Below are 12,692 nucleotides of genomic sequence, written 5' to 3'. Positions count from 1 at the left end.
AGACAAGGGAGGATGGGTACAGAGAGCCCATGGAGGTGAAGCACGGCACGGAGGCCAGAAAACACAGAGCAACCCATGCAGGCCGCTCCTCATCCCTTTAGAGAGGAGAATGTCTTGCAATGGGAAGGGAATCCCCTCCCAAAAAAGCACAGCAGCTCCTCTGTGTGCCTGGCGGGCTCTGCCAGGGCCCAGCCCACAAAGGGACACGGGCACATTTGTTTCCTCTTAGTTCAGATCAAGAGCACTCAAGCTTTGGGACTGCTACCAGGATGGTGCAGGGAAGATGCACAGATCACACTGTCTGTTCCAGCAAAAACACTCCCTGCACATCTGATTCTTTCTTTCTTTTCACAGAATCCCAGCATGGTGGGGGCTGGAAGGGCCCTGCAGAGCTGCTCCAGCCCCAGCCCCTGCTCAAGCAGGTTCCCCTGGCTCAGGGGGCACAGGAACGTGTCCAGGTGGGGTTGGGAACCTCTGAGCAGGAGCCTCCACACCCTCCCTGGGCAGCCTGGGCCAGGGCTCCCTCACCTCAGCACCAAAGGACTTTCTCCTTATGGAACTTACTGTGTTCCAGCCTGCCCATCATCCCTTGTCCTGCAACTTACACCAACAGAAAAAAGTGGCTCCCCATCCTCCTGATACCCACCCTTTAGGTACTTAAACTGTTTGATAAGGGCCCCCCTCAGGCTTCTCTTCTCCAGGCTGAACAGCCCCAGGTCTCTCAGCCTTTCCTCCTCACACACGCTCCATCCTCTCAGCATCTTGGTGTCCCTGCACTGCCCTCTCTGCAGCAGTTCCCTGTCTCTCAGGAACATGGGAGCCCAGAACTGGCCACAGGACTCCAGATGAGGCCTCAGCAGGGCAGAGCAGAGGGGGAGGAGAAAAACAGATTCCAGGGGTACAGCAGTGAGGAAAGCTGGCAGAGGATGGTACCTGCTGTAGCACGTTGCGCTCCCGTAGTGCCATCAGCCGCCTGTGAAGCTCCACCAGCTCATCAGTGTAGGCCTGTAAAGGAAGCACAAACAGCACCAGTGACACAGCTGCCACGTTTCTGTGGATTGTTTCTTTGATTATTGCAAGGACCTCAATGATTAGACCAACAGTCTGCAGCAGTGGCCAGACCACTGGCTCAGGCAAAGGGTGAGCAAAGAAAACAATTCTAACAGTTAGCATTTGGAAACAGCCTGAGGGCTCCATCTATTTAACATCCACAGCTTCTGCACTGTCACTCTCCAAAGCTTGTCCTTTCAGCATCTCTTTTTTCATTAAACTCAGGCTTTTAACCTGCCAAGACAACAGTGTGAACAAGCTGGGCTGATTCAAACTGTTTTCTATCCAGAAATGTTAGTGAGCATCCAGCAGTTGCATGACATGCCAATCCCCAAACATACCTTGTCATATGTTCCCTTCTTCAAGATCTTCTCAGGTTTGTTACAAGACTCTGGGCTTTTTCTTCCAGATGCCTGAAAGCAAGAGAAACCAAAGTCAGGGACCACAATCAGTTCATACAGCACGGTGGTTTGTCTTGGATGCACAACATTGAATAGAGAGAGAAATTCTCTGTCTGATGAAGAAAGTGAACATGGGGAAGATGTCGTGCAAGTCACAACTAACAGCATGGAGTGAACACAGTGCAGGAACCAGGAGTGGTGGGAAGTCCCATTGTGTGGGCAGGTAGGATGCAGTACCTTGTTATTTGCTGGGGGTAGTTTCTGACCAGGAGGTGGCTCTCGACTTGGCAGACAGGAATCTGCACTGTTATCACTGTCACTGTCACTGAGGCTCAGTCTGAAAAACAAGCAGCAGAGAATTAGCATCACCAGGGAACAGGAAACTTTACTTGCTGCCAAGCGAACAACAGAGAATTAAGTGAATTAAGTGAACTGAGGTCAGTTCTGTTGAACATCTTCATCAACGACCTGGATTAGGGGACTTTTAGGGGAGGGAAGTGGGTTGGTGAACACAAGCTTCAGTTGAGATTTGCAGCTGCTATCTGGGCCAAATACTTGGTTTCAAATATTCAGCCTGAGCCTCCAAGTTTTGGCTACAACAGTGTTTCCTGAGGGGAGAGGGATGAAATTCCAGCTATTTCCACGGCCTAAAGCAGGAAACAGCTGTTAACCAAGTCCCACAGGAGCCCAGTAACCAACTGTCAGCAGGAACCACAGGCAAAGACTGTGACTCCTGAGTTGTGTATCAGTCACGGGCAGTGAGAGCAGCAGCCATGCTGGCAGCCTTCTCTAATCTCTGCAGATCAAAGGTGTCACACACCATTCAGCTCAGCAGAGATCTGAAGATGACAATTAGGTGACTATTTCAAGGGGCTCAGTCACTAACACCTGCAAGCTCAACACGTGCCACTTCCCAGTGGCTTCCTCTCTTTGAGCAGTGATCTCTCCTCATCCAGGTCTGTTCTCACACTGCTCTTTTCATGGATTGTGTGTCCCCACCCCATGCTAAGTACTCCTCACATCTGCCATTGCTCACTTTCACACCTAGCCCCACGCTTTGATTCCTCCCTCCAAACGGAAGGCACACGAGAATATCAAGCAGGGATGGCAAAAAGACAAAACAAACATCTTTCTTCCTGATCTGTTACCACCTGGAATCCCGGCTGACTGGGTTTGCTTTGACTGCTGCCTCTTCCCCAGAGGAGCTGTCATCATCATCCGACTCCTCTGACTGCAGATCTTCCACCATGGAGCGTAGAGGGCCTGGGACAGAGAGGAGAAAGCAGTTCAGCACGAGGACACGTGCAGCAGAGCTCCAGCCGAGCTCCCTGATCGAAAATGGATCACTTATACATAAGATCCATCAGGATTTCTCTATGTCACTGACATTTTCATCCTGCACAAAGACACTGCTAAAAGAAACCATATCCCAGTCTCAAAGCTCAAGCAGCTGACAAACTTTACAAGTGCTGCAAAGCCACCACAAATCCCCCAAATCCTCCCACTCTCTCCTGAAATGAAAACACGTTTGCCATGCATTTGGGGACTACTTTAAATGTCACTCAAGAGACAGTGTTTGTGGCAACAGAGCGTTTGCTAAGGCTACAACATTTGCTATTGCCACAGCGTATCTCTTTGGCTTGTCAGCAATCTGACACAGGAGCTGTGTGATGCACTGGCAAAGTGATGAATGTCACATGTATAATTTTTAATAAAGCCCATATGAGATTGCAGGGGAAATATCCTGGTGACACTACAGACCAAGCAGCAGCAGCAGCCAAATTTATCAGCTGAGACAGAACCAAATCCAGAGAGGTACCCTACTCAAATTAACCGCTGGAACAAGAAAAAGACTTGTTCATGATTCCACAAAGACAGGGTTGTTTTTTCTTGCTGAAGCCTCACAGCTTCAGCACGTGGTTGCACACAGGAAACTGTATCAGCCTTGTATATATGGTGCTGGGAAAACATCTCTTATCCTCACGAGTCTTTTAAGGTTATGCAAGGGAGATTTTAATAGATTTTATTTCTTGCAACACACCTTGACTGTGGTTCTGGGATGGCTCGAAATCAGAGTCAGAGCTGGAGTCGGAGCTGGAGCTGGAGTTGGAAGGGCTGGACTGGACAGACTTAACCCCCCATAAAAGGGAAAAAAAAAGAAAAAGAATCTTAACCTTTCTAATCCAGAAAAACGGTGCAGAGCACAAAAAGCACAGTGAGACAGAAGCATCTGAGCACTCTACATCATATATCCCTGAAGGTAGTTCTTGGGACTACAGAAAACATCGAGAATGCAAAGGGAATAAAAACATCAGCAGCACCAACAGCTCACACCAAAACCCTTCACACCACTAGCTTCAAACAACCTCCAGTGATGAAACATCTGAAAAATGTCCCAGTGAAAATAAGGTGTTTACTTTGAAGTGTGAAAGACGAGGAGCATACAACCCAGAACAATTATCAACACCCTCTTACAGGAGTATTTCCTGTAACCCCCCACCATTCCCTCTGAACACCTCGTACTGAGCATTAAACATGGCAAGGATGCCAAACTTAACTTGTTCCCTTGACTCCAAAATGGTCTTATTTATTAATATACCCTCAAAACAGTTGTTTCCACATCAATTCGAGCGTGCCACTGTACTGTTTCCAGTTTACTGTGAAAACACAGCAGAGAGCAGCTCAGCTCCAGTTGAACCAACTCCCCTGGGTGTGGGCACCCAGCAGAAGCCAGGAGCATCCCATGCAGCAAGAGGGAGGGGGAAAAGAATCACTGCTAGAAACAGAAGCCAGAAACAAAGTTCTAGTGCCATGGGTTTGGTTTTTCTCAACCTAAACCCAGGTATCACACAGCACCCACATGCCTCGGCTTTAAGGACCACGAGGTGGCAGTGAAGGCTAAACCGACTATTTCAGCCCCCACAGCAGCAGCCGCTGTTATAATCTTAAAAGGGGTTTTTTTTGTAACTCAGTAGGATCCAGTTCAAAGATTCTCAATGTACTGTAACATGATGTTGCCTTTTCAAAAGCAGTTCCCTGGATATTTAGCATTTCAATTTCACTGCACCATTCCTGGGAGTCTGTGTCTACTGCTTCCACTACTGAACCCTGATGCTGCAGAAGCAATAATCACACGTGCCCATGGATCAATCAAAGCATTAAACCTAGAAAAACATTGTAAACAGGTAGAAAGAGGCACATCAGCAGCTTTGGGAGTTAATAAGTGAAAGCAGTGGCAGGATTTTCACCCCAGTACCCCTCTTTGTTAAAGAGTTTCCTTTATTCAACTGTAAGAAGGTGGGGAAATATGTCAGAAAGGGATATTACTTGGCAATGACTCTGTAGGAAAGGGGGATAACTGAACAGTTCTGATAGACTGGCACACTGAAACAGTTCCATTTAGTTAGAGACATCACACCAACAGAAAGAGCAGTCCTTTCACACTAAGGAAGTGCAGCTCTTGTGTCTTACCCACAGACTCAATCCCAGCATCCCTCATTCCTGGTAATCTAGCAGAGATTCCCTTAAAATGACTTAACAGGACCCAAGAAACAGAAGCTGGGAGTTGTACAGACTTGCCTTTGGCCATTAACCCTTTTGGCCCTTCAGAAGGCATCCTGTTGGATGTGCTGTCTGCACTCAGGGTACAGCTACTGTCACTGGGATATGACAAAAGCATATGCCAACAATGGGAAAAAAGCACTCCTGCCCTCACATCCCAGCCTCTCCCTTTTGTCAGCACTAGCATTTAGGCAGCCAGGCACGAGGCCTTGATGGGGGGTGGAAAGGGGAAAAAAAAAGAGGGAACTACAAAGTTTCAGCAGGAGCTGAAGTAGAAGGGGAAACTCCTCAAGCTCATTGCAAAAGTCACACGAGATCTCATGCCAGCAGCACAAATGAGAGCAAGACTGTTCCTTTCAACAGCAGCCTGCAAAGATGTCAACTCAAAGCAGTCGTGGAGCTGCAGCCTCAGAGCATGTTGCACAACACATTGGCTGCAGCAGCAAAGCTGATTTAAGAGTTTCCGGGCCCCGGTCCACCTCCAGCTGCTCACTCGCTTTAGTGATGTGGCTTTGTCACACACATCCACAAACAGCTGTACCAGTACAAACCAGGGAGTGGCAAACTGCAGCTCTGGGAGCAGAAAGAATCCCCCCAAGGCGGCAAAGGAATGTAAACAGTGTCTTCTAGCAATGCCAGTGCGTTAGGCACTCATACCCTTAAGCTTCAAGCTCCACAGAAAATGCAGCTGATCTGACTGGCAGCTTCCCCCTCCATCACTGAGTGTTCCAACCCTCCTGGGCTGCCACTCAAATACCTCTGTCACACATCCAACCAACACAGAGCTGGTGCAGGAGAGGACACAGCAGCATACAGAGCTGGCAAAGGGCAGGACAGGGCTGCAGCAGACCCACACAACCCCAGCTGGGTTTCACAGACCAGTCTATGAAGAGCACTATCAGCTTTGAGCTGCATGTGGGTCCCAAGGGGTGGATGACACCCCAGAAATATGAAAGACAAGACACTCGGGACTTGAGATCAAGAGAGCCCAGAAGATGGAAGCAAGGGCTGTGTATCTGGCATGGAAATGAGGGGCTCACCACACATTGATGTGCTCTAGGTGTAAGGCTAAAAGTGGAGAGGGGCCTCTCTAATGCACATGCTGCTCATTCTACCTGGAGAAAAACAATCTTTGCAGAGTAACTTGGATTCACCAATAAATTGCCCAATAAACTCTACTACCAGGAATCCTTTGCTAAGCAATCCTTTCTGATTCACATGGCAGTCCTTGCTGTATAACAGTGCTGATGAAATCAGAACACAAGTTGTCCCTAGAAGACTTATTCTAGTAAACCAAGACTTTCTAAAAGCAGTCAGTAGGAAGCAGTTCAAAACTCCAGATGACATTGTCATGGGATTCCTGTTAGCAGCTGCAAGGCTTCTTTACAGCCAATACAAAATACACAAGCAAAAAGCAGCAAGAGTTTGGATTTAAGTTGTACTTTTCCTCTCCTTTTTTTGCCTTCTTTAGAAGACAAGAGGATGAGGAAAGGTCACAGTTGTAGAAAGGAAAAGAACACTTAGACAGCTTCTAATAATAGTAGCACAAAATTGCTTTATGTATTACAACACAGCTTAGTGAGGTTTAGGGCCACGTGGTTGTGTTTTGAGCTGTGGCACGTTTCTTACAGAGGGTTTTGTTCACATTTTAATACTGGGTTGGTTTGGATGTTTTTTTCAGAAACAGACCTGAAATTATTTCCTTCTTTTCTGAATGATGATCACATTCAAAACCATGATGTCATCACAGACAAGCAGTGTACCTACGCCTACTGCACTATAAAGGTACACTTTATAGAACCTACTGCTCTATAAACATCACTGCAAGGGATGAACCACAGACCATAACCTTAAACTCTGACTTTTAAGTAACTCTGCCTGCAGATAAATCTAAATAGAACTGCATATCTGAAACAGGAGGTGAAGCAAGCAGCAGAAATGATTAATACTGACAGGGCTTTCAAACAAGAGTTTCATTTGAGCTACGACCTGACCCAAGCAGTTGCCAATCTGCCTCTCCACTTTGTCTGAGGGACTGCTTTTTAATACCTTTTTCAAACTTGTGGTAAAGGACAAATCCCTACTCACCTCTGACTTGAAAGAAGTCTCATCCTCTGAATTCGACTCCTCCATTTCCACAGGCTTTTTGATCTCCTTGGCCTCACTCTCAGATTTGACCTTTTCCACTTTGGCATTCATCTTCTCCTTGGTTTGTTTCTTCTCTGGATATGAGGAAGACGAGGTTCTGGGAGATGTCCCTAGGATATTCTTTACCCCTTTGGAGCTACTCTTTTTTTGTTTTTTGGCACTAGGCTTTGGTGACTCCACATTGGAGGGCCTCTTGCTGGAAGACTTCAACTCCGGCTGCGGCCCACCCTTTGGAGAAGTGTTCTCCAGTTTGGTCTCCTTCACGGCCAGTTTTGGTTCCTTGAAAGCAGCTTTTGGAGGTGCCTTCTCCTCCTTAGGCAGTTTGTTCTCAGTTGGTTTTCTGGAGGAGTCCTTCAAAGGCTTGTTTTGTTCTCTTTCAAGGTCTTTGGAGGAGTTTTTGCTCTCAGAGTCTTTTCTTGGCCTCTCTCTGTGCTCCTTGGTTACTTTGTGTGGCTTGGATGCTTTGCTACTTTCCTTGTTTGCATCCTAAAAATCACCAACAGAAAACATGAAAGCTAGGGATGAAACTGGAGCTCTGCACACAATTATAAAACACATTCTCATAAATCACACAGAAGCATTTGTTTCATGTAGGCAGCCACCCACAGATGCCTAACGTACCTGGCCACCTCAGAGATAAACATCTAGATTTCCCTAAAGCTACAGACAGAGATGTCCAGGAGGGACTTAAACCAAGTGAAACACGTTGCAGAAATGCCTGTTCCTCTGTATGGTCTATAAAAGGAGGTCTAGAAACATCTACAGACATTTAGTTTGGATTTAATCTGCAGAGTTAGCAGCTGAAGCCAGGTAAGAGGAAACTCACTCTGTCTGTGTTACACAGTTATCCTCCACATTACATTTTAGGGAAAAAAACCCAACTCATCAACCAAAGAGATTTTGTTACAGCTAAATCACACTTATAGCACACACAAGTTACGGTTGCAGCCCAACTCACCACATCAGCCATGCTGCAAATGCAGAATGTCCCCTCACCCCTAAGGGAGCCAAAGCCTCCGATACCAGACACCAATCACTAGTACCCTGCCCATCCTAAGAGCCAGGGGTTATTGTATTGTTAGCTACTGGCAATTTGTACCAGAGATTGTGTCAAAGCCCTAGATTTCTCATCTGTCTTCTACTGCTTAGTTCCTGGACAGAACTAAACCAGACACCAACAGATAAGTGATCGTTATACTGTTTCATCATACCGACATCTGAAGCGACAGAAGTGTTTAGAGCCCAGCAGAAAATGGATATCAGATTTGAATTACTCTTCAAAATGAATTGCTGTTAATATTTCTGACTGCTCAGCCTGATAAAGTGCACATCATCTGCCTCAAAAGACACTGCTTGGGGATTGTTTCTCCTGTGCAGAATTACACAACAATTGCTTCATCATGTAAGTGAAAAAACCCTTCAGATTCCTCAGAAGCCTCAACATACTGCTGGATGCAAACATCAAATCCTCAAATCACCTGCTTGACAAAGTACAGCACACTTTATGTTCTCTACACCACTACCCTAAGCAGTCCTAATGACAGAGGAACTTGCTGACTCTCTACTCGGCTTTGCTGCTGAGAGATGAAAGGACCCAGAGTACAGCTTTACGTGACAGTGAGAGAGACATAATTGATCCTCAGCATTAAGGATCCAAGTCTGAACAATCAGAGAGGAGCACAAGGAGGAAAGCTGCAGCATTAGGAGTAGACAGAAATAGGCACTAACCAAGCTAATTTTAGTAGCAAGCCTTGAAAGACAACTTTGCCTCAGGATGACACAAAAGCATGCTTCACTGACCTTTGACCCATGGGATGGTTTGGTCTTCTTGGGATCAGAGAAGGCAGAGAGTGGTATTGTGGGTAACATTGGATAATCAGGACTTGGCCTTGAAACAGTTTCTGCTCCTTCTGGCATCACCATTACCTGGTAATAGAGGGGAAAATTACATATGACTAAAGTCATGTGGTCTATTAAGACATGATTATGTCAATTAACACACTACTGTTCGTCTTCTGAATGGGTTTTTGCCCTGCTGAAGGCCATAAAAACATATTGTCCAGGTAATGCTCAGTTTCAGGGCAACTCCTCAAATACAGAACATTAAAGCCACCACAACAAATGAAAGGCAACGTGCAATATCGAGTATCTTTCCCAAAAGCAGCACCAATATTCTGAGCACAAGCAGGCAATAAAGCCCTGGAGAAGAACACTGTGTTCTGCTGCAATTGCTTTTATCCTGTAAAAGGGTAGTGAGATAAAAGTGGAAGCAATGAGCAAGACTCCATCAATTTAGGAGAAGCTGAATTCACTCATCCAGAAAAAAAAACCTTGGGTCTCTTCCTTGACAAGACCTCAACACCAAACACTGAGCTCCATGAAACACTTTTTTTTCCCACCTCCCCTATATTGTCAGAATAATCCTGCCAAAATTTCCTCAGGATGAACAGCCCCAGAGTGATTCACAGATGAAACACCTCAACACAGAAGGAATATGACAACATACTGTGAAAATCCTAGAAAGCAAACGATGTTCTCACCACTCTGTGGATGTATAATCATCTTTCTCTGTGTGCCCAGTGCAGAAAGGCACTGGCATACTGAGGAAGATCTGGACAGATCAGCTTGGATTTCTTACCAGTCTTCAGATTTATTATTGACAAACTTCTCTACAGCTTTTGTAGCTTCTCTTTCGAGGCTCCCAACAATTAGCCAGCAATGAGACCACCCTGACTAAAGCCCTTGGGCAGAACATAGCTGTACATTACTACATGCATTACTATATATGTCTCAGAACACAGTCACAATGTTCTCTGTCTGATTAAAAACCTGGTGTGCTTTGTAGCTTGTACTCATTTGCACAGGCATTGTAGTTATTTGAAGATCATTTCTTTAGGTCATCACTGCATATTGTTTTCTCAGAAGTAAGAGTTCATCCACTGTGGCAAGTCATTTTTTACTGTGCCTTCAACAGTGTATCTACCACTTTCACTATATTTTCACTATAAATTCTAACACTTTTCCTTCATTTTTTATTATCCAAGCCACAAGCAGCTGACCTTTGGTTTAGAGGATATTAATTGACCAGAAGCACTCAGTATTAAGCTGTCCTGTGGCAAAAATGTGTAAGGAATGGACTGGAAATCTCTCTTTTTTCCTTGAGCCCTTCCATACTGATAGAGCTCGCAACACCACAAAGGTTACAGACAACTGCAGCTGCCTGATGGACAACGTGCAACATCCACAGCAGATCTCCATTTCCAGAGGAGTTTTAGTGCTTTGATATTAATGGTCTCATTTAAATTGAAAACAAACTGAAAAGCCACCAGTCACACCAGCAATGGCTTAGTTCTGCTTCAAGTGCTGCAGTGTATAACCAGGAGTTCAAAAAACCAAGTCGACTGGGTCACCCTTTAGAGGCTTGGAGAAAACTGTAGCCTGCTGGGCTACAGCTAAAAGGAAACACCAGAGCACAAGGAGATCACCACACATTCTAGCAGAGTCTCATCAGGTCTCAACCCCTTTGGCACTTACCCCTCCAGCTCGAATGAGTTTGCGTCTGAATTCCTTGGTGGGGTTGTTGAAAGTCAGTTTCTCACAACGAAGGTGGTTCACAGGTGGATTTCCCTCCAAGTTTAAGAACAGGTCATATGTGAAACAAACCTTTTTCGGTTCCTCCTGAAAGCAACAAAGACTTTGAGAACACAGAAGAAGCCTGGCAAGCAAACTTTGTCAGGGGATTCAGTCACTCCTGAAAATAGCAGATAAACCACTTACTAAGTGTGGTGTTCAGAGGGTTTCATTTGTCATGAGATGGGAGAGCTAGAAAACTACTTATTTGTGCCTGAAGTTATCGTACTGCTCATTGGGAACCTGGGCATAGAACCATTATGGTTGGAAAAGACCTTTAAGATCCTTGAGTCCAACCACTACACGCAGGCAAGGACACTGAGTGACAATTGTCTGTCTGAAGCCATTTAAGTCTTCCCAGAAAAGCAGATTCACAGGCTTCACCCATTATTCTGTTTTCACTGAAATTCAGATCCTGTCTCCTTTGGGAAGCAACTGAGCTCTTAGTATCAATACTAAGAAAAGTATAATCCTTTATTTAGGGAAGGAACAACTTCTGAACTCACAGGATCTCTGTGGGTAATGAGAAAAGATTAAACAGGCCAAAGGACGACTCGTTTGGTAAAATCCTGTTCAATATGCATATTGCAGGGGCTGAATGGGGAAGATATCCCAGGCTTTTGAACTTTCCAAGGGCACTTGCACTGAAGGAGCAGGGAGTTTGTATGCATGGTGGGGATCATCTGCGCCTCACTGGTTTTGTTCCACCTGCTGCAGCAGCACAGTGACACTCTGCATCCGCATTATCCAACAGAAGAAACCTCTTCCTTCTTTTGTTTCTCCCTCTCCAACATTGTAAATGCTGCATGCCTGTGCATCACAGAAAAAAATCCATCTGACATTTCCTGGTGCTGTCTTGTGTTCTGCATTTCAAGATGAAAACTCAACAGTGTGGCAGAAGAGAGTCTCCTGCACGCCACCGACAGCCTTATGGTACGTTCAGTATTTACATGAATGCATCCCATATGCCTCGTTCAATGCGCTGCAGCAAGCAGCTGCACAGCAGTCTCTTCCACGATTCATATCCAGCAGCTTGAGTTCCTGATGTTGTTGCATTGTTGTATGGGAACAGACACCACAGGCTTCCAGCCCAAGCCATTAGACTTGCTGAAAATAGGTTGAAGCATCAAACAGCTTCAGACCGCACCGATTCCTGCTGGTTGCTCAGTGGATACTAATGTCACTAAAGCAGCAGCTTCTTGTACCAACAATGCCTCTAATAATAAAAGGTGTGGTAACTACACCTAGTTTACATCAAAATCAGTACCCCAAGCTCACCTGGGAGTCAAGGTCTCGGGTCTTAACTCCCCAAAGAGGGGAAGGCAGCCACATACGATAGAGGAGTCTCACATTAACAGGAACACGCTACCAACACGAGGGCCTTGATATCCTCTTTTGGAAAAGTACTGAAGAAGCCACACACACTTGGTGTCTACTAAAACAGGTGAATGGGGAGAAAAAATCCTTTCAAAAATACACTGCCTTGTCATTTTCCTCTTTTCTGTGACCATTCTCATTAAGTGACTCATTAGTGAGCTCTGCGTGCGTGTGCTTACACTGGAGTTTAAACAGCAGCTGTAGAGGGTCCCTCAAAGTCTAACAAACTTCAATGAAGGATGAGTACAAAATCCAGATGTGGCCTAAAAATTGTTTAAAAAATGCTTTTCCTAGTTAACAACATAGACTAAATTATCTTGGCTATCTTAGCAAAAGCAGTCAAAAGCTCTTCCACCAGCACATTAGCAGAGCTCTGCTTTGTCATTCGCTTGTTTGCTTTGGGAGCAGGAGAAGGGCAGCAGACTCATTTCCCTTTTATCTTAGGTATCCCATTTTTCATAAGACTCAAAAGCATTGGAGAACCTCCCAAATATTTATTGTACCTCTGTTGGTGAGATGCTGCTT

At 45.5% G+C, this 12,692-nt stretch overlaps 1 protein-coding gene across 1 annotated transcript in view; it reads right to left on the bottom strand.

The window, feature by feature from the left end:
- Positions 1–12,692, bottom strand: part of MLLT1 (MLLT1 super elongation complex subunit) — a 29,605-nt gene that overhangs the window by 4,321 nt on the left and 12,592 nt on the right. Inside the window, exons 4-11 of the mRNA XM_062015240.1 lie at positions 10,695–10,838; positions 8,961–9,086; positions 7,101–7,646; positions 3,493–3,580; positions 2,603–2,714; positions 1,689–1,788; positions 1,392–1,463; positions 934–1,005 (exon numbers count right to left, since the gene is read on the bottom strand). Coding sequence (XP_061871224.1) covers positions 934–1,005; positions 1,392–1,463; positions 1,689–1,788; positions 2,603–2,714; positions 3,493–3,580; positions 7,101–7,646; positions 8,961–9,086; positions 10,695–10,838 — 1,260 coding nt within the window. The remainder of the gene's footprint in view (positions 1–933; positions 1,006–1,391; positions 1,464–1,688; positions 1,789–2,602; positions 2,715–3,492; positions 3,581–7,100; positions 7,647–8,960; positions 9,087–10,694; positions 10,839–12,692) is intronic.

Source organism: Colius striatus, chromosome 25, assembly GCF_028858725.1.
Source record: "Colius striatus isolate bColStr4 chromosome 25, bColStr4.1.hap1, whole genome shotgun sequence".
NCBI classification, from domain to species: domain Eukaryota; kingdom Metazoa; phylum Chordata; class Aves; order Coliiformes; family Coliidae; genus Colius; species Colius striatus.
The sequence above is the reverse complement of the archived record's forward strand: the minus strand, read 5'-3'. Positions and strand labels throughout refer to the sequence as shown.